The sequence below is a fragment of the Drosophila biarmipes genome, chromosome 2R, assembly GCF_025231255.1.
Source record: "Drosophila biarmipes strain raj3 chromosome 2R, RU_DBia_V1.1, whole genome shotgun sequence".
Classification (NCBI taxonomy): Eukaryota; Metazoa; Arthropoda; class Insecta; order Diptera; family Drosophilidae; genus Drosophila; species Drosophila biarmipes.
Window position 1 is genome coordinate 4014566 of NC_066615.1, and position 24690 is coordinate 4039255.

At 48.0% G+C, this 24690-nt stretch overlaps 5 protein-coding genes across 13 annotated transcripts in view; 3 read left to right on the forward strand and 2 right to left on the reverse strand.

Annotated features, from left to right (window-relative positions):
• The first annotated feature begins 40 nt into the window (after nucleotides 1–40).
• Nucleotides 41–426, forward strand: LOC108029638 (cytochrome b-c1 complex subunit 9). The gene is made up of 2 exons (XM_017102041.3): nucleotides 41–263; nucleotides 330–426. The coding sequence occupies exons 1-2, from the start codon at nucleotides 132–134 to the stop codon at nucleotides 363–365; spliced, it is 168 nt and encodes a 55-aa protein (XP_016957530.1). The 5' UTR covers nucleotides 41–131; the 3' UTR covers nucleotides 366–426.
• Nucleotides 376–1129, reverse strand: LOC108029637 (39S ribosomal protein L18, mitochondrial). Its single transcript, XM_017102040.2, has one exon. The coding sequence runs from the start codon at nucleotides 1005–1007 to the stop codon at nucleotides 447–449; it is 561 nt and encodes a 186-aa protein (XP_016957529.1). The 5' UTR covers nucleotides 1008–1129; the 3' UTR covers nucleotides 376–446.
• A 63-nt stretch (nucleotides 1130–1192) lies between these two features.
• Nucleotides 1193–4895, forward strand: LOC108029635 (tafazzin). 4 transcript variants are annotated; one of them, XM_017102034.3, is made up of 5 exons: nucleotides 1193–1636; nucleotides 2882–3200; nucleotides 3454–3690; nucleotides 4154–4542; nucleotides 4597–4895. In XM_017102034.3, the coding sequence occupies exons 1-5, from the start codon at nucleotides 1514–1516 to the stop codon at nucleotides 4639–4641; spliced, it is 1113 nt and encodes a 370-aa protein (XP_016957523.1). In that variant the 5' UTR covers nucleotides 1193–1513; the 3' UTR covers nucleotides 4642–4895. The 4 variants fall into 4 exon arrangements, with proteins under 4 accessions (XP_016957523.1, XP_016957525.1, XP_016957527.1 ...); XM_017102036.3 differs by having other exon boundaries at nucleotides 2885–3200; XM_017102038.3 differs by lacking the exon at nucleotides 1193–1636 and adding an exon at nucleotides 2417–2550.
• Nucleotides 4896–5027: 132 nt separating this feature from the next.
• LOC108029612 (proto-oncogene serine/threonine-protein kinase mos) lies at nucleotides 5028–6536 on the forward strand. 2 transcript variants are annotated; one of them, XM_017101996.3, is made up of 3 exons: nucleotides 5028–5244; nucleotides 5295–5508; nucleotides 5566–6536. In XM_017101996.3, the coding sequence occupies exons 1-3, from the start codon at nucleotides 5118–5120 to the stop codon at nucleotides 6317–6319; spliced, it is 1095 nt and encodes a 364-aa protein (XP_016957485.1). In that variant the 5' UTR covers nucleotides 5028–5117; the 3' UTR covers nucleotides 6320–6536. The 2 variants fall into 2 exon arrangements, with proteins under 2 accessions (XP_016957485.1, XP_016957484.1); XM_017101995.3 differs by having other exon boundaries at nucleotides 5295–6536.
• The window catches only part of LOC108029610 (uncharacterized), a 36651-nt gene continuing 18401 nt past the window's right edge, over nucleotides 6441–24690 (reverse strand). The window contains exons 3-9 of one of the 5 annotated variants that reach the window (XM_017101990.3): nucleotides 22307–22505; nucleotides 19176–19244; nucleotides 11454–11506; nucleotides 10264–10333; nucleotides 8487–9047; nucleotides 7666–8427; nucleotides 6441–7609 (exon numbers count right to left, since the gene is read on the reverse strand). In XM_017101990.3, coding sequence (XP_016957479.1) covers nucleotides 7367–7609; nucleotides 7666–8427; nucleotides 8487–9047; nucleotides 10264–10333; nucleotides 11454–11506; nucleotides 19176–19244; nucleotides 22307–22505 — 1957 coding nt within the window. In that variant the 3' untranslated portion in view covers nucleotides 6441–7366. Of the gene's footprint in view, nucleotides 7610–7665; nucleotides 8428–8486; nucleotides 9048–10263; nucleotides 10334–11453; nucleotides 11507–14191; nucleotides 14509–19175; nucleotides 19245–22306; nucleotides 22506–24690 lie in introns of those variants that run through there. The other 4 variants (XM_017101991.3, XM_050888199.1, XM_050888197.1 and 1 more) reach the window with 4 other exon arrangements.

Below are 24690 nucleotides of genomic sequence, written 5' to 3' on the forward strand. Positions count from 1 at the left end.
TCACCCTGGCTTCCAGCTTTTCGACGTTATACACACTGCTTGTCACTGGACCTCTCAAATCAGCTGAGTTTGGCGTGTGAAAAAGTCGACCTGAGAATAAATCTGAAGTTTCAATCAGAAATCCAGCCAACATGAAGGTCATCTACAACACCCTGTTCAAGCGCACCTCCACCTACGCCGTGGCCATCATCGCGTCGGCGTTCTTCTTCGAGCGCGCCATCGATGTCACGTCGGTCGCGATCTTCGAGGGCATCAACAAAGGCGTAAGTATAGTCCTCTTATGTAACTCGGGTTTCCTGGCCAAATATTGAGTTTTCCCCCCTTTTCAGAAACTCTGGAAGGACATCAAGGGCAAATACGAATAGATCACCATGATTCGTTGTAATTAGCAATAATAACCAACGTTTATTCTAAACGAAACCAAAACTAAGCTGGGTTTCTTTGGGTTACTTCGATCTTGGGGGTCCGAAGGTTCCGTCTAACACCTCCCAGGGCTTTTCGTGCCTTTCGGCATCCCAGGGCTGTTGGTTGGCCAGGCGAGGGGGTTCCTTGAAGGACACACCATTGTCCTGGAGGATTTGGAGCATCTTCTGCAGCTTGCTCCCGGGTACCGCCTCCACGTTGCACGTCATCTCTGTAATCCCCGACTGCAGACAACGATGGGCCAGCACTCTGCCGAGATTCACAAAGGCCGTGGTATCGTTGGTCTTGTACAGCTGTTGCTTGATGGCCCATTCGGAGGTGCTGGCACTCAGGATGGTTCCATTTTCGAAGTGCTTGACGTCGGCGCTGACGTATCGACCACTGGTGTTGACCTCCAGGGTGTGCCAGTAGGACCGACCGGGTTTCTCCAGATGATAGCCACCCGGCTTGTAGGCGATTCGCAACCTCTCCAGGTTCCTGGGATTCCGGTTGATCACATACTCCGTGCTGGTTTGCGGGGTGCTCAGAGCCTTGATTTTGTGCAGGACGCGGGCGGAGGTGAGGGGCCGAGCGCTGCGAGACATATTTGCACAGGAAACCCAGCAAAAGCGTGCTTTTAATTGATACTTAAGAGGGAATTACAAAACCACGACCAAATATTTTGAGGAGCCCTCTGTGTTGCCAGACTGACTGAAACCAGTGTTAACCAACACAGCCGGTCGTAACTAGTGCTGCAGAGTGCCGAATCCACATCGGGGTGAATGGCAACTAGCAGCTGATTCGGTTTTGTTTTTCATTAAATTTCTAGTTTCTTCGGATTCTTTTGCCCTGACCTTGAGCCCCTTCGCCGCCCCTACAAAGACTACGACCCCCTCCAGACATGCGCCAATCGGATTCGGCGCCCCCTGAGCGCACGCCCATGAGTTTGCAGCCGAGGTGAAGAAGTGGCGGCTGGGCGAAGAAGCAAGCAGTGCGCGTCCAAAATTGCAAAGTGAATTTATTCGGCCTGCTAATTTCGGTTATGTAAAACCCGTAGAGGCCCGCTAACTGCCCACACATATCGTATTCGTAAAATTAAGAACTCGTTAAAATGTTGATGGTTGTGTGTTCCCATCTGAGGCGTCCCGGGCACGTGGGTGCCGCGTCCTCCATGCGGAACCTAAACTGGCTGATCAGCGGAGGATATAGACCGCCGGTCCAGGCGCTGTCCCGGGTGAGCTTAATTATAGCAGCAGTCGTAAAGTGTTCCCCTCAGTGCACCTGATAAACATAAACAAAATCAGGCCACCGCTTTCTCTTCTACTCACCTCGTTTCAAAAGCAACCATTTGTCGCCATTCCCACCACATTTGGCGGGAAAGTTCAAATTATGTGGAACAAGGTTCCGGTATCTACAATACCTACTGGTCCAGTGTGACGACTTTAAGATGAAGTCCAAAAGTTAAGTCCTTGAGGATGAGCTGGCTGGTTATCATTAAACCAGTTAAATCTTTTATTAATGTATAACTTATTAATGGTTGAAAGGGTCGGAATGGGTGCTGTCAAAAGCGTTTTCAAGAAGCAAACAATGCTTTTGTTAGTCAGCTTTTAGTTATGCTACGTCCATATGTATCAGTGGCTCCTAGGTTAACCCTCTCGTAGGTAAACAACAAACGCCTTTCAGTACTATCTTACTAAGTAATCCATGTTAGCAGTTGATAAGAACTCTCTTGCGAAACTCACCTTGCCCCTAGATCGCGAGCCCACCACGGTTGGCGCCTAAATTCGAATGCTTATCTCGTCAAGTCGCGGCAACGTGATCATTGTTCACGGAAGCGCTTGGCTAAGCACTTTTGCCAACTGATAAAGATAGTTTCACAATCTTCGGTCGACCACTTGACTGTTGCCTCACTGCTCTCGCGCCCTTTTCCTTGCTCTTTCTCGCCTTGTCTCTCTTTGTTTAGGGGCAGCCGCCCCGTTTCATGCGTGCTTTTGTGCCTGTTGCACTTGGCGATTTCGGTCGAGACGAAAATCAGTTACGCTCGATAGTTCCCGCCGTCCGGATGCAAAAGATTCTCAGGTGCAAGTGCAGGTGCCAAATGTAATACCCCCGAACTCGAGCTGAAGGTCGCCTTCGATCTCTGACGCCGTGAGTTTTTCCTGCAATATTCGCGCGAAGATGCAACGTGGATTTCCGCAGCGGATTTTCACTGCGCATGCTGCCAACCTGTGGCACAAAGGCGGCGTTTCCCGGGGGTGGTGATGTGTAGTCGAAAGGTTGACAAGGGAAATTCCTAAAGCATGTATTCGAATCGAAATGCGTAGCTCAGATAGGCATCTGGCCAGACACAAGCACAAAAGGAAACTATTCTTCGGTCCGACCGATAAGATTAAAGGCTATCCATGGTTAGCGGCGGGACTCGCCCAGTGCTTTATTCTGCCCGTCGATAACTCAATTTCCCTCCTTATCTCACCCACAGCAGTACGTCCAAGCTCCGGAGGCGCGGCCAGTGGCGGACGAGCGGTTTCCGGCCAGTCAGCAGGAGCGCAAGGACATCGCCACGCAGACCGTTCGGAGTGGCCAGCCTAAGGACCTGTCCCCGCCTCCGCCCTCGTCGCCCCTCTCGCCACCCATGTCCGACCGGCACGCCGATCCTGCCCTGGATGTGGGCCCCGGCGTGGAGGTGCCCTACAACATCGACTGGATATTCCCCAGGCTAAGGAACCCCACGCGGCTCTGGTACGTGGCCAGTCAATTCGTCATCTCCGCCGTCGGAATCTTTAGCAAGATTGTGCTGAGTGAGTATCTATCCGGCAGAGCCGACCTTACCCAACAACTGGCCCAAAGGCACGTTTATTTTTGGCCAAGCGATTCGCTCGGAGAGCTGTGCCCCTGACCGTGAATGCGAATGCGACTGCGACTGCGAATGTCTTGGTTGATAAACGATGTGCGGATGCTGGCCATCGAGGTCAAACGTCGCCGTGTTGTTAATTGGTAGCTCTGCACAATTATGCAAATGCTGATCTCTCGCCCTTCTATTTCGTTTTGCAGTGTTCCTGAACAAACCCCGCGTCTACAACAAGGAACGACTGGTCAAATTGATTAACAAGCGACCCCACGGCGTTCCCTTGCTGACCGTGTCCAACCACTACTCCTGCTTCGACGATCCCGGACTGTGGGGCTGTCTTCCGTTGGGCGTCGTTTGCAATACCTTCAAAATCCGGTGGTCGATGGCCGCCCACGACATCTGCTTCACCAACAGGCGGCACTCGCTCTTCTTCATGTTCGGTGAGACTAGTGGGGATAAGTTGGTGTAGGATTGGAATTCTGCAGACATTGTACAGCTGGGGAATTGATGAAGCTATATCTGTAACGTCGATAGCCAACCAAACTAGTTGCTGTCGGAAGCGTCACAAAAAAAAAACAAAGACGATGGCACACATTTTGAAAACACTTTGGGAACTTCAAGGATAATAATTTTCGAATGAGGAGACACTTTCTATAAAAGGGACCATTTTATTTAAACGGAGGGGACAAACATATTAATCTTCTAGTATTGATCAACGAATGGCTATTTTTATTGTTTCGGATATATACTTATGTTGGGGCCACCGAAATATTTCTACTAATAACGATCTGAGACAAAGAAATATATATATATTTCCCTAACGATTTCTTACGCTATTTAATAACTTTACTATCAATATTTGATAACTAAAAGATAACTAACAGAGTACGTTCCCATTCGCAGGCAAGTGCATACCTGTTGTGCGTGGCATCGGTGTCTACCAGGAGGCAATTAACCTGTGCATCGAAAAGGCTGCTCTGGGCCATTGGATTCACGTGTTTCCCGAGGGCAAGGTGAACATGGCGAAGGAGGAGCTGCGGCTCAAGTGGGGCGTGGGCAGAATCATCTACGAGTCACCCAAGATACCCATCATTCTGCCCATGTGGCACGAGGGCATGGACGACCTACTGCCAAATGTGGAGCCCTACGTGATTCAGCGAAGCAAGAAAGTCACATTGAATGTGGGTAAGCCGTTGGACCTCAACGATTTCATTCTGGACCTTAAAAAGCGGCAAGTGCCGGAGCCCACTGCGCGGAAGCTCATCACAGACAAAATCCAGGAAGCGTTTCGGGTAAGCTTGAATTGCTGGTATATTGCAATTCCTTCTAAGTTACCATTTTCACAGGACTTGCGGGCGGAGACCGAGAAATTGCATAGGGAACGCAACTAGCAACTCATCACGAAAGAGCCAGCGACATTTGTAATAATATTTATTTGTATAGTATTAAGCCTAAAATGAACCCTCGAAAGCCCTTACAATCCATTTATTACAATTATATTTCCGTACACTATGGTTATTTCAACCATGTGTAATTGCTGGAGAGGCACTTCAAGTGAAACAGTGTGCATTATTAGTGTAAATATACAATTGCAATTAATTTTAGTAGTGCGTATTGTGGCTGAAAATAAAAGGTTTATCTGGAAGTTACATTTTTTCCTTGGGACTGAAAAGTTATATTTTCAAGAGCACTACCTTAATGGCGATGAATATCGTCTTAGAGACAAATTTAGAAGGCAATCGGGCAACTTTGTCGCCCAGCTGTTCAAAAATGAACCGTTAGGAGGTCGGAAAAAAGAAGGCCATGTGCAGTGTTTATATTTCAATCAAGTTTCCAATCGAAAGGGCCGCTTTTAGAAGACAGACAAATGGGAGAGCTTTTGCTGAATACGCCGAAGAGGAGGCAACTGCTCAAGGAGGGCAACCCCGTTTCCACCAGGTGCCAGATACTAGGACGCGGAGCCTACGGCACGGTGTTTAAGGCTATCTACCGGGGTATGTTCAAAGCCTGCGGGGAACTAAATAAACATGGGGTTCTTGTGCAGATCGGTGCGTTGCTGTGAAAATTATTCGAGCCCAGGCTTCTTCCACATTGCACAATGAGGCGCACTTGATGAACTTGCAGCACAGGAACATTGTGCGGCTGCTGAAACTAGAATCCGCCGTGGAGTTCGGCCTGGTCATAATGGAATGTCCCAGGGGACAATGCCTGCAGAGGATCGTAGACACTCTGGCGCTGCCACTGATGCACAGGGTTTTGTACGATCAGTTTTCCCCTTGCCCCTTGACCCCTGGAGTCAACCATGCTATTTTCAGGATAACCCTGGACGTGGTCGCTGCTCTGAGGTACTGTCATTCCCAGAACGTATTACATCTGGATGTCAAGCCAACCAATATTTTGGTTGCCCTGGGAATCAAGTCTGCGGGGGTTGGCCATTTATCCAAGGTCAGACGCAGTTACATCTGCAAGCTCTGCGACTTCGGCTCATCCATTGAGATGGGCGAGTCTTGTGCCAGACCAGAGCAAACTGGTGCCAACGGAACCCTGAGGTATATGTCTCCAGAAGTGCTGCGATCAGAAACCCTATCCGAGGCCTCCGATATCTACTCTCTGGGCATCACAATGTGGCAACTGCAAGCCCGCAGATTGCCCTATCACACGCTTGACTGCAACGAAACCATAGCCTACCAGGTGGTGAAGCACGAACTTCGGCCGGATAAGTACCATCAATTAATGTTTCTGGCTCTGGACAGCCCCAGCCACTGCGATTGGAACATCGTCAATGAAAATGACGCCGACGTGATGTACAGAAGGGCAAGTGCCCCGGCCCGCCGTAATCTGAGTCTCGATCCATCTTACATCGCCGGCCGAGATCTGAAGAAGAAATGCCGCCGGAACCGATTAGCGCTCCACTTCGACAGCCAAGGCCCGGCGCCAGAGGCGAGTGCGTGCCTGGAAAGCGCCTACTCCACGTTGTACAGAAGCTGCTGGGTCAGCGCCCCGGAATCACGTTTGGGTTCTCTCCAGCTGAAGCAAGAACTAGAACTCATTCTAAGCCGCACCACCTAAGAAGTCCAAGTGACCGTGTTTGTTTGCATTTTACGTTATTGATTAGTAGTACAAGCCCGTACATATTTATGTAAGATTTTACCAGCACGCCGCGATAACCGTTTTTAAGAGGCGAGGCCACTGGTTGGGTCAATAGTTTATTTTTCTGTAACTTCTTTTTGTTTATTTTGTACTCGCTACGCTAAGAAAATACATTTATAATGTTTATACGAGCTTACATCTAAGTTCCCTCCTCGGTCGTAGTGCGTTCTGTTCTATATAGTGTAGGCATATGCATAGGAATGGGGCTGCTGCGGAGGATTAGTCGGTGGCAGCTGCCCCTGAGGAGCTAACTACGGTTGGAGAAGAGCTCGTCATTAGTTAGAACGACTGGTATATACAGCTTATTGGTGTAGTTGTCGTTGATGTTCAATGTTCGCTTGGAAACCACATATAAATATGTTTATATATCGTAAAGCATAATATTATGCTTTCTACGCATTGCAAACACTTCGAAATATTTCACCTTAAATGCAAATGTTCAACTGAGTTAGTGTGGGGAGCTACTAACTTGGTTTAGTTTGCGTGTTAACCGTGTCCTACGAATACACTCGACTTGTGCGGAAGACTACGTAGTGGTTCATCTAGTCATGACCATAGCTAATAGTGGCTTGAATCCAGTTTGAAGTCAATCAAATTGTCCCATTCTAGTCAGTGTAACCCACTGATCTGGGTGCTGCGACCTCTGCTCTACAAAATACAGGGTATAGAGCAGGGCGAGCATATCGGTTTGTTTCTCATTTTCCTCTTTTTCAGGGGAAACACTTGGCAGTGCCGCTTACAAGGTAAAACATCCTTCAAAAAATTTACAATATACATAAATACTCGTATTCGTACGTACAAAACTCGCTTGATCCTCCACAATCAGCTTAATCGCTTAATCATCTTAATGCTTCTGTATCTCTGTTCTGTTCTGTTTTGTTTGAATATATCACAATTTAGTCTTTTTAATCTTTAAATATTTGTTAGCTTGACGATTATTGATTTGAGATTTAGCAGTGGTTTATCCTAACTGGCGTAGGATCGTCGCACGGGAACTGGTGGAGGAATCTTCGATTTTCGCTGCTGCTGGGCCTGCTGACCCGGTGACCTTTGCTGAGGGGACTGTGGCGAGGGGGAGGAGGGAGATGGCGAACAGGACGAGGACATCGAGGAGGACGAGGACACCGACGAATGGATGCTCGTTGGAATTCTCGTGGGCTGCGCCTTGGACAGGCAACTCTTTGGCGGCTCCGTTGACTTGGCTTCCTTCTGCAAGTTCAATGCTTTGATTAAACACGTTTGATTTTGATTCAAGATGATCTTACCTTCTTTGGCGAAACAGCCGCTGGTGCATGAACCGGCGAGGTGACCCTCTTCCAGCCATTGCTCCTGCGCCAGGGGCTGGCTGTCGGAGGCGTGGAGGCCTGCCGCAGGAGCATCCGCTCCTTCAACTTGGTCACCATACCGGGCGCCGGAGGCACCGCCTCTTTGGCCATTTTAGTCATCATGGCACAGCTGATGCTGTCGCTGCGCACCACGGTGGACTCCAGTTCGCGGCGTTGATTGTGTCGCAGGATGCAGCTGGGCTCCTGCTCCTCCAGCACAGATTTGGACTTGACCAGGGCATGAGGAGGTCGTCGCAGCTCGCTCTTAATGATCTGGGCAATGCACTGTTGCTCGTCCAGCGGCTTCATTGGCGTGCTGCCCACAATCATGGGTACATCCTCGATTTCTATGTCGCTCACCCTCCTTCGGCACTCATCAATTACTGCGTAATCGGGTTCCTCGTCCTTCTTCGCCTGACTGGCAGACAGATCATCCGTTTCGCTGGAGGAGCAGCTGGTCAACTGGGCCCTGCCCGCCTCGCTGGGCGTGGGACTAACTCCCGCAGTTCGTCCTGCAGGTCCCACCTGGCTCTCCGACATGCTGGAATCCTCGCCATCATCGTCGTCCTCGTCCTCATCATCTGTCTCACCCTCCAAATAGGAGTAAAGGCTGCGAGAGGAGTTCGAACGGATGTTGACCAGCTTGTAGAAGTCGTTGGTGAAGTCCGTGCAGGCCACCTCCTCGTCCTCGGAGTAAACGATCTGAAAACGGAATTGGTTACAGGTATTTATGAATGATCTTCTCCAGCCCCATCGCTTACCTTCTGCTGCAGCAGCTGAGCAATGCCGTCGGCCACTGAATCCGTTTCCACGGTGGTGGAGTTGATAAAGTCGCTGGATGGCCAAAGCCAGTCGTGATCCCTCTTCCTGCGCTGCTGTTGCTGAGGATGCTGGAGATGGTGGTGCTGCTGATCCCGCTCGTCTTCGAAGGTCATCACGGCCAGCTCCTCCTGCGACATGCTCCAGTCCTCCATCTCCGTGGAGCAGGGCTCTGCGGGCAGAAGCCACTGCTCCGGTTCCTCGGGCAGGTCCTCCAGGTGGCCATTCGACGGCTGCGGCTGTCCACTGCTCATGGTGCAGTATCCCTCGTCTCTGCCCTTCATCGGACTGGCGGACAAGGCGGCATTCTGGGCCTCCAGATCCCGAACCCTGCCCTTCAGCATGCTCACCTCCTCCCGCAGATTATCTTCCGCCACGATGGCGTCCACCACCTTGCGCATCACGTCGTCCAAGCAGTGCTCATACTGCCGGATCCGGGTGAGCAGAGACCGATTCTCCTGTTGCATAGACTGGAGAAGGCTCTCCTGCCGGGCAAAGCGGGTCTGTAAAAAAGTCGGAATGAGATCTTGTTTAGCAAATTCATAATAATGAATAATCATTTGGTTTTTAACAGTTTGGGATATTACGATATCGTTGTGAAACCTGACAGTCGTAGTACCTATCTTTTTGTTTTCATAGAGATATGTTCGTTGATAAAACACATTCATATCTGCGTTCGTAATCTGCATGTTGGTTTCAGTTTTAGATAAGCTAAGAATGGTACATGCACCTAAGCATAAGAGCAGTATCAACATATATTTTGTCAAAATTACACTAGAGTGTAAAATATATTTTGTTTATAGACAACATAAAGTGCACATAAAAGATAGACTAGAACTAGGTTGTGTTCCAGATAGACTGCAAATGTTGATATAATATCTGTCCCTTTTCCGAACTCCGCTCATAAAGTGTGAGTTTTCGATTTGATGCTGCACAAAGCCCATAAAAGCGATCCGTACAACGAAACCTCTGTTGAGAAAGGGCTAACTGATTAGATCGAGTATTTATCAAGTGCCGGGGGCAACCTTCGCCCCTGACAGCTGCCCTGATGAGGGTCGCACTCCGGCACACGGCTCCTCATCCATCAACCGGCTCTTTTTGTAAGTGCTAAGTGAGCAGTAGTTACAAGACCCCTCCCCGGGATCCGGGCTCCATCGTGTAACAAATATCCAATCTCGATCAAAGCCAACTTGTTAGCTGGCCAGAAGGCCATGTAGCCATGGGACGTGAAGACCTTGGGCTTCATTAGCGCGGCTTGGGCGGCTTTGGCTGGCGCGGTGAACGAGATTGCCAGAAGTTAACGACGAAAGGGAAAGCATTTTCCATTCCCCCAGCCCCCGGAAAATGGTAATGAAAAGCTGCCACTAGGGCGTAGTGAAGCGTCTCTAATGCCGACGCTCAATCAATTCGGGCAAAAATGTGTAATGTAACGTGCCCTTACCCAGCATCCCAACAGAGTCTCGTCGCCGACTCCAGTTACTCCGTCCGGATAAGAGACAATTTGTATGCGCCGGAATGGCAGCGAGGGGAGAGATTGTTCTTAAAAATGAATTTATGCGCTTATTTATGACTTGAGTCGGAGGCACTCCTCCCCCCTCCCCCCTTCCCCGCATTCCCGAGGAAACTCGCGCTGTGCAAATTGATTTTCCACATGCTGCGCGGCTCCGTGCGGAAAAGCCCCTTGTCCCTCTCCCCTTTTCCGTTCCATCCGATACATACCTGCAGTGCCTTGTGATCCCGACATGTCTGCATTTGCTTGCGTTCTTTGGATTTCATAATGCGATTCATGCTGCGGATTCGGGTTCGCATTCGGATTCAGACGCGGGAGCGGGTGCCGGGGCAAAGCGAAAAAAAGAGGACAAATATAGAATGCATAAATGAAAACGATTGCAAAATCATGGCAGACGTGGGGCGCTTTCAGCAGGGAACTCCGGGTATTGATTACTTATTTATCAGAGGCTGGGTGAAAATATGACTGGTTGTATTGATTCTACGCCTGCATTACGGGTACTTAAAAAAAACACAAATATTTTAGTGAAAACCTATTGAATCTTGTTTACGACTCACTGGGTGAATAAGGAAATTTCTTCTAAAAGTGCTTGATTCAGTGCTCATAAACATGACGTACGTATCTTTTAAGCTTTTGAGTTAGTCAACACAATAATAAGTTGCGTTCTACTATGCTACTGTTAATATCAAGGTTTTGAACTTATAATTGAGTCACAGAAGCTGACAACTCATTTGCTGTTGAAATGCAAATATAAACTGAGTTACAAGGGTTTCCCGACCTTAAAAGCAACCAAATAACTCTGAGGTCTAAATAGGTAATCCCCAACCAGTTCCCTGCTGAGTTGTGTTCGAAAAGAAACGCTTGCATGGACAATCTGCGCGGGAATTAGCGGCTATTGGTGGTCGTAAGGAAAGGTCCGAAAGAGAGGTTGAATCTCGGCCCAGACCAGAACTTTGCACCCATTCGCGGTCGCGGTAATTGCGCATTCGGGCCGGCAGAGGGCGCCGCTGAGGGTTCGCTGATTGATGGGTTTCGCCGGAAAGCGCTTCCTGCTTCATCCTCCGGTGCTGGCAATTTGGAAAATTGCATCGCCGTGCCGTTAACTTGTTCTGTGCGTAATGGCCGAGAAGGCCGAGCGGGCGTGGCCGGTCACGAGCGTGGTATGAGTTATTTGCGTACGATTGCCAAAAGCAGCGCGAAAACACTCCGCATTCGCCGGCTAGACGAATTAAATGAATATTTTGGCCGGTTCTTGGCATTAGTGTAAATGGGTTCGGCCCAAGAAACGGAAGTGCGAAAGTTCTGGTCTGCGGGATCCACCTCTTTCCGCATTTATTTCCCACACACTCCGCACGAGCCTTGTTATCGCGTTGAGCCACTTAACTTATTTGTCACTTACTTCTCAATTTGTTCGCGCAATTCCTTCTCGAACGTCGGCGACCCGCATTGGCTCTGAAAAGTGCAATTGACCAGGGCACGAAAATGGAAAGAAATGGAAAAAAACATTAAACAAAATGCGAAAGAAATTAAACACAATGAATTAGTGCACTCGGCGCTGATTAAGAACGACAATTTAATTGTCCCTATCACAGTGCCAATCAGCAGCGTTTTACAAGCTAATGGACAGCGACAAAGGAGCCGGGGCCGGGAACTCGGGGTCTTATAGCACCACCGATACATTAGAGCAACCCAGGAACTCGGATGCATGCCACACCATAAATCACCGGAGTCAACAACCCAGACCCTGGCTCCTCTTCCCCCACACTTCCCCCGCGCCCACTGTAATCGATAAAAAATTACATCACGACTTCTTCATCTGTGTGACGTGACGATAAAACACATCCAGACAGTTTGTTATAAATTGTTTGCCTTAGTGCTAACAAAATGGATGACAACAGCCACAACATTTACAGATCCGAGTGTGAATAAATCGTTGAGTACCGGGAGTACTATTAAAGTGCTAACACAAGTCCGAGATTACAGCACCGGCAAATAGATACGGAGATACAGATAAGAGCCGATTCTGCTTGCTCAGTCGAGAGTGTTAACAGAACGTATACTCGTATATGCATTCCCCTTCGGCCAACTTCCTTGTGGCTTGCAAGCGGAATTGCGCCCCACCTATTAATCAATTTAATTATGCAAGGGACCAGCTTGAGATTCCCAAAATTCCCGGTAATAAGAACTTTGCGCTCCACCTGGCTACGAATTCCATGCAAGTCTTTTGTTGCTCCCCTAAAATGTACAGGGAGAAAAATTGGTGGCCAGTGCCCAATTTAAATAGAAGCACTATATTTTAGAAGATTGGAATGCACTCCCAAAGTGGCAGGAAGTTTTAAAAGAAGTAAAGATGTTCACATGTTTGTAGCACTAAAAACAAAATAGACTTATATAGGAATCGGTAAAATCTTAGCCAACTTTGAATTCTATTATCAAAATGATCAAACTGTCCTATTTCATTGATTCCGTTGGCAGCGATATCTAATGGATACCGTCTGATGCCAATATCAATGTTACATCCCTCAGAATTTCTTTGTTGTGTAGTGAAATATGTCCAAAACGCTTTCCTCTGCACCAGCCGCCAAGGAAAGGGAGCCATCATAAAATAGGAGTGGCAGGGCAGGGGCAGTGGGAGCGGGAGCGGAGGGAGCGATAAAACGCAGCAGCACGCGCCAATAAAGCAGTCGCCCAGCAACCGCCCAGCACCCCCACCACCCACCACCCCCTCATTACTCCCCCAGGCCACCCGTTAAAGAGGCACCCGGAATTACAAATATATGCAATAATTTTTATTAATTCGCCTCCATGCATGAGACGGGGGGACCAATATGAAATGCCCCCTTGCTGGAAAACTCGAGGCAGCAGCAGGCGGCAGCCGTTGCAAAGGGTGCGGGCGGGGGGAAGAGGGGGTGTGGGTCGGAAAATGGGATCCCCAGACTGATTGCCGTCCTCAGGCGCCACTTGTGCCGCCGAACGGCGAGGAATGATGAACGTGTTAATAAAATTAGAGGGCCAAGCGCTTGGACCATCTCAGCCCCCTTTTCCCACAAAAGACGCTATTTCGGGCAACTGGTGCGCCTGTCGGCAGCTGTTGGCCACTGCACCACGAGCCACCCAGCCACCCAGCCACCCTACCAGCCAGAGACCCCTCCCCGCGCCTTTCACATTTCCCAGTCAAGAGGCGACGCGCATAAATATTCATTGTGAATTTCCCTCACAAAAGCGGGGGAGTAAGCGCCGGGGGAACGGGGGCGGTGCGACGCGGGGCTTATTGATGAAGTTATAAAATCAGACATGAATTCCTTATTAATTAATCGAAACTTTTGGCTACCAAGGCAGCCAGAAAGGTCCAAAACGGAGCTCCGCACAGGTTTCAATTAGCATGCGGCCTGCAACGCCACAAGGGTGGCCCAAAGTGATTCAGGGGTTCAGCGAATACGTATCCCCGCACCCGAAAGAGAAATTAACAAAACAAATCCCGGCAGCATGTGGCACCCGTGTCCCGGGGATAAAAAAGCACGCACCAGCCTGAGGAGCGGGCGAAGCGAAGGCTTCGCGGAGGGTGCCGCATCACACGGCCATTTGCACCCGCAAACGCACTTCCGGAAGATGTCCGGACCACCCCGGACTTAAGCTCTAGTTTACACAGAGAGAACCAATTATGCATTTCGCGTTATTGTGTTTGGTGGCTTGCATGCCACTTTCCTTAGGAGTTCGTATCTTAGTAAAGTTGTTAGTTCTCTCGAGAATAAGTACCGCCTTTAAGTAAAACAGTAAATAACTCATAATGTGACACTTTAATACTCATTCACACATCTGATAGTTAGAGCACTAACCGTAAATTTTCCCCGTGTAAAAACGCAGCAAATTGTTTAATACTCTTTCAGTCAGTTACCCCCTTATCGGCCTGTCCCGTCCCATAAAAATCACCCATTGCCCTGACGGGGGAGTACATCAAAAGGGAGAATTCGACGCGTGTTCCTGACGATCGCTCTAAGCCCGAGTTGGGATTTACTTGAACCCCCGTTTCCACGAAGGGAAAAATATGAACATGCTTATTATTAATTAACATGCAGATTGAACGGCGGGTGGCCTCGTCCATTTTGAAACTCCGGAAACCCTCCAATTGATTCTTACCATCTTGGTTCCCTGTTGTTGCTGCGCTTACTCCATTCCGAGTGGGATTACGTTGGTGATTCCTTAATTTGCTTTTCTGGCTGCCGGCACCCAAACTTCGGGCCACTCCGAGACCACAAAGGCGTACAAATAACAGCCGAGTTGCAGTCCGGAGAAGTGTCTGGGTGGTGAGTGGGGGGAGGACCAGACAGCTATCCCCACAGCGGAATAAATTCCGGCAAAAAGCAAACAACGTAGCGCAAATTAGAAGAAAAGATGTAATTCCGGGAGGCAAAATAAAAAACTCCAAGAAAACACGCGACCGGTGGCGGACATTTGTGTTGCTCCGAAAGCCGGTGAAACAATGATGAAAGGGAAAGAAAGCACCCGAGGAGCGAGAAACTGCGAAAACAACCCTCGTTGGACTCGCTCGAAAAAGTGAGAGAGCGACTGGCGAATTCGCCGCATTTCTCCGAGAGAACAGCTGCTGCGAACCTGTTTCCCCTCCCCCTCTCCCCCTCTCCGCGACCCCTTCGATCAGCTGCAACTGCCGGCAAAACAACACCCCACCCCCACCCCCACCCGCCGAGCGACGATGCTTTTTGATGTATTACTCCGAATTCGAATAACTCGAATTGGCCGTTTTTAATTTAATGAACCGCGACCGTGGTACTGGGGGGAGATGGGTAAACAATAAAATAAACATTTCGCAGATGCGAGGCAGAGGAACAACCCTAGCTCTGCCACTCGAGCATGTACTGGGCTTGGTGGTGATCCATTCGCTGCGTCAAATGCAAACACTAAAACGTCGCTTGAGCAAGGCCGAAAGCGGAGCGAACCGAAACTACACGTGCCAAAAAGAGCATTGTCATTAAATATTCACTAATATCGCATCGATATACTACCGTATTATATAATATAAGATCGACACAGCTTATTATTATTTCTAATAGTTTTAGTATAAATAAAACTGTTGAAAATAACTAAATGAAAAAGTATTCAAAAGCCAGTTTTATTATACAGCTTAAAAATAACAACAAGATAACAAATATAATATTTGGAAAGCCCAAGAGCCTTCATCCGTTCTCTGTGTGTAGATGTGTGAGTGGGAGGGTCGGAGCTATCCCCTGCCCCGAATGAGTTTCGCGAAAAAATTAATTGCATTGCACTTTTTTGTCAAGGGGTTCTGAAGAGACGACCTCCCCATATGCCGCATAGTGGTGGTAGTTCCGAAATTCTTTGCCGGCTCTGGGGGGGTGGCGCATGAATCATCAAGTCGGCTTGGTCTGGCTTTAAAAATTCAACGAGGATCTTGGGGTAGCATGAAAAGGGTGGCTTTCTATGCATTAATGGGCACTAGCAATAAGTATGTGCAACAATATTACACTCCAGAGGGGCATGACCTACCCTAAATTTATGGCTACAATTCAGTTATGTATATAACTCTAGTTCCGGACCGGGATCCACGGCTGGGTGGTTGCAACCGGAGTGGGAACGGCCTTAGGTGGTGCAGCAATGATGGCGGTGGTGCCTTTATTTCCGAGTGAGTAAACCATCAAACGCTTGCGACAAAATTATTAGCAATTCAAAAGTTGGAGGAGAAGACGCTGCTGATGATGATGAAGATGATGATGATTATGATGCTGGTGCTGATGGGAGGTACTAAGGCCCTTCTATTGATGTGGATAATAAAAAGTGCCCATGCTGCGAGTTCCTCGCCTTCGTCGTGTTCCTGGAGCCATCTCCCTTCACTTCGATGGCCCTTGTGAGCGGAACAAGTGCCACTCAAGAGACATCGTCCGAAACCAGGACCACGCCCCCTCCTTGACAGTTGACAGCGACAGTTTTTCTTTTCCCCCTTGCTTCGTCAGTACAGTAGAGCTTTTCTGGGAGCTCAAGACCTCAAAAGTCTCCCTTAGCGGAATGGTTTCCTCAATGCTGCTTATTTCGTTGTTAAAAATTTTTCATGTCCAAATAAATTCACCTCATTATTTTTCTATGTAGGTAAACCTTAACCTTTTGGATACAACTTAGGAAGGCTTTACTGTACTGTGTTGTCCTCAATCTCCCCCTTCCACTGGCGCTCTCCATTTTCTTGAGTTGAATGCAGCTGAGCTTATTAAAGACGCAGATTTCCAAGGGCAGCGAGGAGAAAGCGGGGTGGCTGCGAGACTACTGGAGGGGCTGGACTTCCACGGAATTAAAAATTGAGCACGTGCTGGTGGCGAAAGTTGGCATTGTGCAACTCCTCAGTTCCCCCTTCGGCCGCCTTAAATCAACTTTTCATTAGCACATGCCAATCCATTCAGATTTGGCTTGTTGATCTGTCGCCTGATTAAAGGCAAACAAATAAACAAAACTTCCGTTTAGTCATCTGCCTCCTCCCTCTGTTTGCCAGCATTTCGTACAGCAAACACAAATATTTGAGGGACAAAGGATTAAATGTCGTGTTGCTATGTGCCTTACTTTACGGACAAGGGCTCAGCTGTTGCAACAGAAAGGAATTGGTAAAAAACGGCAACTGTCAGCAATTCGAGCCGGATGAAGATGGAAGACTTGAAAGCGGTAGCCCAGCAACGGATGTTGGGGGATAGCACCCTTTGAAGAACGGCTTTCTTACCAATTAGGAGACCCTAATCGCAGAGTTCTCGGCCTGGGAATCAATTACACTAAAGTACACCCACACTTTCCTTTCGGGCAAATGAGAATCAGATGAGAACGATGATGAAAGTGGGCCTGGTAATGGGATTGGGAGCGAGAATGATGATGGTGATAGTATGGCATGCCGAATCGGAAGATGGATATTCATCGAATCGTGCCATTTATTGCATGCCACATGGCCAACAAGCTGTCTAAGCCTGCCTGGAACCCTCTTCGTGCCTCGCTCCTCACACTTTTGGTTCCGGCAGTCGAAAAAGAATTCTGCAACCTTCACACTTTTGGTGGCCCGACTTGTCAATGGACTGCCAGCTCGCTCTTCCCCTTACGCTGAAAGAAATTAAGTCAATTTAAAACACACGTTACGTTTATACAACCGGCGATTTTGGTATCTAGCAACACATCCGTATTCTTACACATCCGTATACATTTTATGTGAAGTCAGCATCCCAAAGTGTCTCTCCTATTTAGTATACATGTTTCTTTGAGTGCGCCCCTTCCATTTCCTCTGAGCCACTGATATGCCAATAACAATAAAGCACACACACACAGCTGCCTGGTGGGGGAGGGACTTTGACTAAGTGAAAAGGAAGGACAGTGGCAAAAGCAAAACCAAATGCCACGGAAAAGCGCAAAGCAGCCGAGGGAGCAGCGAGCATAGTTAATCGTTATTTACAGACAGATAAAGTGCAGAAATATTGCAAAAAGAGCTGGAAGTCGGGAGAGCGGCAACGGTAGCTCATGTATCCACTCCGCCCACTTCCCCCACTCCTGGCCAAGCTCCTTGTGGTGCAAAAGACAGCATCCGCATATGCCCGTGCACTGGGAAAAAAGACTAAGTCGTATTGACCTAACTCATTTGTAATTGCTTTAAAAAGTTGATTCTGATTAGGGTAATTTAATAGTGGTTCGTAGATATGTTTGAATGTTAGTTGAATCATTTTGTATGTACTATTTTTGTTGAGTTATATAACTTTTGGCAGTATATCTTTGCACCGAAATAATTTGGTTAATAACAGGCTTTTTAAGTAGACTACAATTTTACCTAAATCATTCGAAACTTTTCTTTCTTCAATGATCGTTTTTTTGAGTGCAGCAATCGGATTCCCATGCACGGACCACGCTTGCAGCCTGGCGAGCTGATAAGGCGGAGAATGGGAGGTCGGGGCAGCTCCCACTGCCGCACTCGTAAATTCTGCTGCGAGCTGGGCCGCCTGCCAAAAGCATAGAAAATCAGCCAATGGCCAGAACGGGCCAGAACAGGCAGAGCAGAAAGCACTTTCCACTTTTCCTCTCGACGCGTTTTGTCTCCGCCGCTTCCTGCGAAAATCAGGAAAGCAGGCGGCGGGTGGCCATTTGGCTGCGGAAATCATTGGCCAAAAGTGGTGTGGGTGTGGAATGGATGCCAGTGAAGCCGAGGCCACACGCTGCTTCTTTTCACACCATAAACCCCGGCAGTTAACTCGTTTTCGGGGCTCTGCCTCGTCCTACTTCTTTTTGTTATCAAATTCAATTACCTAAAGCCGGAAATGCGTATGCCAAACCAAGCTCCTTCCGCCGGAAAGTTCCGGCCATTAAACTTTCTTCTGGGCCGACAAGGGGCATCCTTCGGCCATTCTGATGACAGTTTAGATTGTGATTTGCCATTGGAAGGGCTTTGATCGAGTGGTCCGACGGTAATAAACCGTCGAAGCATCCTGTCCCCAGTTCTTCGAAGACGTTCTTATGAGACTTTTTGTTGGCCAATTTGCAAGCTAGGTTTCTGCCAGAGTCGTGTTAAAACTTTCTTAAGCATTGAACTTCTTATTTGTGTTATGTTAAAACTAAAATACTTTGTAAAATTTGCTTTAGTTACGTTTCTTTTTCGATAAACTAGGGTGTGTGCCGACCTGTAGTCCTGTCTCCATGGGGCCTTGTGCCTTTTACTCCTGCCGTCGGATAATTTGATGTTGGTGTTGCTACATATGCATGTAATTTAAGCTCGTAACTTTTAATTGCCCGGCCTGGCGACCTTGTTGGGCGGCCCAACCACATAAACCGCACAGAGCGCAAACGACTGAGCACGATTAATGACCCCCATGTCCATCTAAACCCCGGAACACCCCACCCAGAGACCCCTGCCCCGAACAAAATCTCTCACACGCTGACCGCACAGGAAATTAAAATGCCTGGGAACGGGCAACGAACACCCAACTCCGGCGACATCAAATTCAAAGTTCATTTCGAGAGCAACGTCCGGGCTGGGTAATAACATCTCAACTTCTCAGGGGCAGGGCAGGAGATGGAGATGAGATGGATATGTATGTACATGGATAGACGGATACATTTCCGTAGGAGTAGTACTCACTTTCTGGAACTGCTCCTGCAAACGCAGCAGAGCGCCTTCAACTTCAATCATTCGCTTCTCCAACACATCCTGCAAGAACAACAAAACAGAAAAACCAAAAACTCAGGAAGCAGCGCAAGATGGCTAAGTGCTACGGCTAAGTTCCCGAAAAGAGATGTTAAAGCTAGCCGAAAATGTGCATGGTTGTTTTCTCCGATTTTCCAGGTGTACATATCTGGCCAGTGAACCAATGGTTTTCGGTGTGAGTGCGGTGTGTTTGAAAGCGGTTTAGGTGCTGCCCAAAAGCATTGTTTTCCAGTTTTAAACAGTACTTAAAGTTATCTTAGAAGTGCAGAGTCCAATTAATTTAAGATAAATTGGTAAATTAATTGTATGTCTTTTCACATAATATCCTTTTGTTAAATAATACAACTATTAAACAAAAAATAATACATATTAAGTTAGCTAATAGTAAGCGATCTAAGTCTAAACTGCCACTAATTGCAGGGTATCATATGTTTTTTTAACCTTCCATAAGTAGGTACAATAAGCCCTTTGTAGCAGCAACTGCCAGAGACAACACTGTTCGCAGCGGTGCGAGAAAAATAATTATATTAGCTCCAACAGAAACGAATAGCAATTGAAATTAATTTACGATCTTGTCGCAGCAGCGAAAACAGAAAGGGACTCGAGATGTAAAAAGCCAACCATTGAACTCTTTTGGGCACAATCCCGATTTTCCGAGTGAGTGCAACATTGCATTCGGACCGAAAAGTGAAGCACAATGAGTTTCAGCTTAATCCGCACGCGACGAGGAGAAGGTCTGGGGCACAGAAGTGGGCTCAAAGTGGGAAAAGGGGCCAGTGGTGGGGACAGGTGGCCAAGTTGCAGGTGTGCACGGCCAATAATTCACCGAGAGCAAGGCTGACGTGCCACAGAAGGCCGACTTTTCTAGTTGAAACCGAAGGGGAAAAGCGGCCAGAAGATCAGCTACTTAGAGCTCATGTACCGACATAAGTATGTCGATATACCTACATGACACACGACAGGGAGTCGTCGGGAGGCGGGGGCGTGGGCAGGAAATGGAAATGGCAATTTCAAAGTTTCCCCTGCCTAAAAGTGGCCAGCAAATGTTTCTCGGCTCGGACAGACAACACAAAAATCACAAAAACAAAGCAGCTAATGCGACGCCGCCGCTCGTAAAACACCAGTTTGCTTTTATGGATTTTTATACCTTTTTCGCTGCTTTCTGTTTTGCTAAACACTTAATATTAGTTGTGGAAGTTGTAAAAATAATTTTTATAGCTTGAGGAAAATGGCTGTATTGTCTTTGAAGTATGGGTTTTGTTTTCAGTCCGGCCTTTTTGCGCAATAGACAAATTGATTTTTGTTGTTCTGCCGTAACGAGGGAGAATTTATAAAGATTACGATCCAAGCGCGATTATGAATGGCCAAAAGAGTTGGCCAACTAAGCGGGAATGCCATGATTTGTGGCAGGAAGTTATCCAGTCTTGAGGTTGAGCTGCCAGTACTACACAGAAAGAAATATTTAAAGCTGTTGAGTAAAGGTTAAAAGTGTTAGTATGTGTAAATGTCGATGACAGAGTATACATGCATTGTTCACCTTTAACCATTGAATGCCAGTAAGTCCGTCAAAGAATTCTTTCCCTGATTCAAAAAATATTTGACTCTTCCCACCGATTTCTGGAACGCATTCGCTGCCACTTTGAGACTTTTTCCGACTAAGCAAATATAGCAGCAGTAGGTACACACATATCCATATGCTAATGCAGGCAATGAAATGGAGACGGCGACAACAATGCCGGCCCATAGACTTCTATTCCAGCTGGCGAAACTGTGCGCATGTGCTGCAGAGCCGGGGAATCGGAAAACTGGAGAATCAGAGCCAGAAGCTGCAGCTCCAGAGGCGCAGGGATCGGGGTAAGAAGTCTGAGCAAACACAGCAAATAAATAGCTGCCAGTTCGTTGAACCCTCCTCAATCACTCGACGCCAGCGCAAAACTGCACAGTTGCAACAGCAGCAGCAACTGCAAAAGCAGCAGCAACCTCAAAGCACGGCAGCAACTTATGGGGAGAGAACGTGACTGGGTTCTGATGACAGCCATGGATGTGGATGTGGACGCAGTGCATCAGCTCCATTGTGAGCACACAAGTAATCGAGATGCCATTTGGCAAATTTGCCGCGAGTGGGTGTCTGTCGGGCAGCTGGAGCTCGGCTCTGGCCCTCGCATCTTGGTAATCGAAACACGCAGCCTCTGGAGCGGATTCGTGGGTTCAATTAGCAGGAGCCGTGACACTGCCTAGCTGCCCAGGCCGCCTCTACAGTGAATTCTGGGAAGCATTGCCGCGTCACTGCCATTTACATGGAGCTGTTACCACGTTCCCGGCTGCCACAGCTGCCCGGCTCATTTGCAGCCCCTTATGGACCATCCAGGCCCATCCATAGCCTGCAACTACCATAAATCAACTGCAGCGGCTGCGCATGCGCCATACTTAGTGCTATTAAAACGTCACGGAAGTCGGAACGTGAGCAGCAGCGAGAATTTGGAATTCGAATGCCGCGGTGCCAACATATGGGAGAGATCCGACCGATCCATGGGAAAGGCCAGGTAATTGGCAGCATTTAAATGCGATCAATTAGACCGAGAAATCGGGGAGAAATTGGCGTGACCCGGGATTCCCGAGACTCGCATGTCAAGAGGTTATTTGCCGCATGGGGGTCCTTCATCAGTCTCTGGAAGGCCGCTGCGATGTGTCTCAAATGGCACGTTAACGAGTTCAAGTGGCTCAACCGAAGAGCCGAGTTCAAAGGTGTTCGCCTCGCCGAGAAGCTCGTTTGCATGCCGCCGCACTTTGGGAAAATTCTCCTCCACACGCCAACAATGGAAAGCTTTCCCCACCGGCCGGGGAAAATTTGGGTTAACCACTCACAAAACACCAGAGCCAGGTTAGTTGATGGTGGGGAGGTAATAGCTGTACACGGGGCTGTGATTTGATTCGAGCTGATTTGATTGTCTGTAATTGGATGGGTCTACGTCTATCCCAGAAGCGCTACGTGCCTTTCTATCGAAACCAAAAGCTGGGGATACCGAGTACCAGGCAAGGGGTTAATTATGGCACCGAAAACTCACCTTATCACAGCCGCCGGATGCGGAGGTAGAGCCTCCATGCCTCTCCAGGGATAGAGTTCCAGCCTCAGACTCCACGGGCGTCCTGGGCTGATGAACCAGCTGAATCCTGCCCTGGGAGATCTGTATGTAGTTCGGGGGCGGCGGCATACTATCGAGCCCATCGTCCTTGTCGTCCTCATCGCAATCCTTCTCGTTCTGCCTAAAATTGCAAGGAATAACGTGAAGATAAGTTTGTGTCCGGTTTTGGTTCTCAAACTTCGACTCTAACCACTGGTTTCACAACAAAGTCTCAGGTAATTATTCACTTCACTGGCACACAAAGTGGGTTCCATATCGCCTTTGAATGGCTGGCGTACTTTTTAGATTGCCCCATAAAGAAGTGTCAAAATATTTCCTATTGCTCGAGTCGCTTATCGGAAAATTCCAAATGGTTACACAATGCAAAAATATATGCCGCTCCAAGTTTAGTAAATATGGGCTAAAAGAAACTGCAGGGGCAGCTCATAAAGTGATCCCAGCAGATAGTTGCACTGACCAATACACTCAGGAAAACTAACTATAGATAAAATAGTCATCGATTGGTTTAGCGATATTTGCTTGCTCACCATTTTGTCTTTCATTCAAATATTATTTTAAACCTATGCACACGCATAGTTCGGGCATAAAATGCGGCATTTCTGCCCTACCCATGTCTACTGTTCAACTCATTTGATGGGGGCTACCACCTTGCGGCGATTCTTGACACGACCCAAATAGACTGCGGCAGAGATATCAATTGTGTTTGCCTTTATGAGTGTGCAAAGTGCACGGGATCACCTGCTGCTTTCGGGGCTTCGGGGGACTCGGATACTTGTGCCCGAACATGTACGTACAAAAGTATTCGTATCCTCGACATCCCAGTGCTAACACCGAAAAGCCGCTCGTTATTTCCAATTGAATTTGCAGCTAAGTGCAAATAATTCGATAAAATTGCCACTCGGAGGCATTCGAGTGGGCAAACACAGGCGAAAAAACAGAAAAAGTCGAAAATCACCGTGAGGCCAAAAGGCTTTTGGCTTGCCAGCTTGTCTACGTTCACATCTAAGCCAGCTCCGGCCCCTCGCCCCCTTGGCTTTTAGCTCCTAGCCCGGTCCAGCTGCAATCCAGTTTTACACACTCTAACTATCGAGTTGCCGACTGTCGACCGCCGACCGCCGACCGCCGACTGCCGACTGCAGTTGAATAAATGGCCGCAAAAAGAGCTGCAAACAATCTTACAAGCTAATCGCACAAAATGTTTCGTTTCGTGTTTGACGTTGACACTGGACAAGTGGGCAGTGGCCAGTACCGATGGATTTGAATATGGGCCTGTGTATCCCCGGCATATCGGTGTCCACATCGCGCATATCGCTTTTCCCGGTCTCAGCATTCTGCTGCCCACGGGCCCCCAGAATTTTCCTCCGTCTTTGATTTATAGGCATCGAATAAAGCAATCAAAATCAATTTAACTGTTATCAAGCTGGCCATTGGCAGTCGGTAATTAAGTCAGTCGCCGAGGTTCGCCTCGCGTGCAAATGAGTCGGCCACCAGCCTCAGCCTCAGCCATCCCCCATCGAAAATCGTCCGCGGACTCGCAGTCGTCATCCTGCGTCGCGTTAGATGCAAACCTAATTAGCCAGACGACGAGCCAAAAGGCCAGCTAATGACATCACAGGGCTTTAATTAACGTAGTCCGCAATTACCCCCCGATCTGCCCATCGCCATCCCATCGCCCGATCAATTGACAGTGAAATAGTGCCGAAGGCGGCAAGGTGCTGAGTGCAAACGTTGCACTTTGGGCGACCAATTTAGCACTGACTCATCCAGCTAACGTGTGCACAGAGGACTGAGAGTGAGAGCGGCTAAAAACTAAAAATAAGCTGAAAACTAGAGGGCTTACAAACAAACGAAAAAATTATTCTTCAATTCGTAAATGGAATTTTTAAAAATTTATCATCATTGTACAATGTGGCGTGGCCGTTGACAATTTGATAAACTGGTTATCAAACCCCTATTGAAAACCCATTTTATACAAAGATTGTATAATAACCACCGAACCCATGTCCCAAATAATAATCTTACTCCACTGCTTTGCACTTCTTCGACCACCAACTTTTTCTTCAACTTCTCGATCTCCTCATGAAATCAAATCAAATCGTCAAACCTTTTAAATTAAAATAGTTCTTTAAGACCACCGAATTGCACTTTATCATTTAAGAATAGAATATCAAAATGAATAAATGATACCCATAGTTATTAGGACTGATAGTAAACTGAATCTGTTGACTTTAAGCCAGCCTAAAGCCTTACCAGCCATGACTGCCCATCCCTGTTGCTTTAGTTCTTAACTTTAAGCAAGCAGTCCG

Bases quoted from the DNA above. Each gene is read 5' to 3' on its own strand.
- LOC108029638 (XM_017102041.3), top strand. From the start codon at position 132: ATGAAGGTCATCTACAACACCCTGTTCAAGCGCACCTCCACCTACGCC. The intron at 264-329 runs GTAAGTATAGTC...CCCCCTTTTCAG, and splicing joins TCGAGGGCATCAACAAAGGC to AAACTCTGGAAGGACATCAA.
- LOC108029637 (XM_017102040.2), bottom strand. From the start codon at position 1,007: ATGTCTCGCAGCGCTCGGCCCCTCACCTCCGCCCGCGTCCTGCACAAA.
- LOC108029635 (XM_017102034.3), top strand. From the start codon at position 1,514: ATGTTGATGGTTGTGTGTTCCCATCTGAGGCGTCCCGGGCACGTGGGT. The intron at 3,201-3,453 runs GTGAGTATCTAT...TTCGTTTTGCAG, and splicing joins CTTTAGCAAGATTGTGCTGA to TGTTCCTGAACAAACCCCGC. The intron at 4,543-4,596 runs GTAAGCTTGAAT...CCATTTTCACAG, and splicing joins AAATCCAGGAAGCGTTTCGG to GACTTGCGGGCGGAGACCGA.
- LOC108029612 (XM_017101995.3), top strand. From the start codon at position 5,118: ATGGGAGAGCTTTTGCTGAATACGCCGAAGAGGAGGCAACTGCTCAAG. The intron at 5,245-5,294 runs GTATGTTCAAAG...GTTCTTGTGCAG, and splicing joins GTTTAAGGCTATCTACCGGG to ATCGGTGCGTTGCTGTGAAA.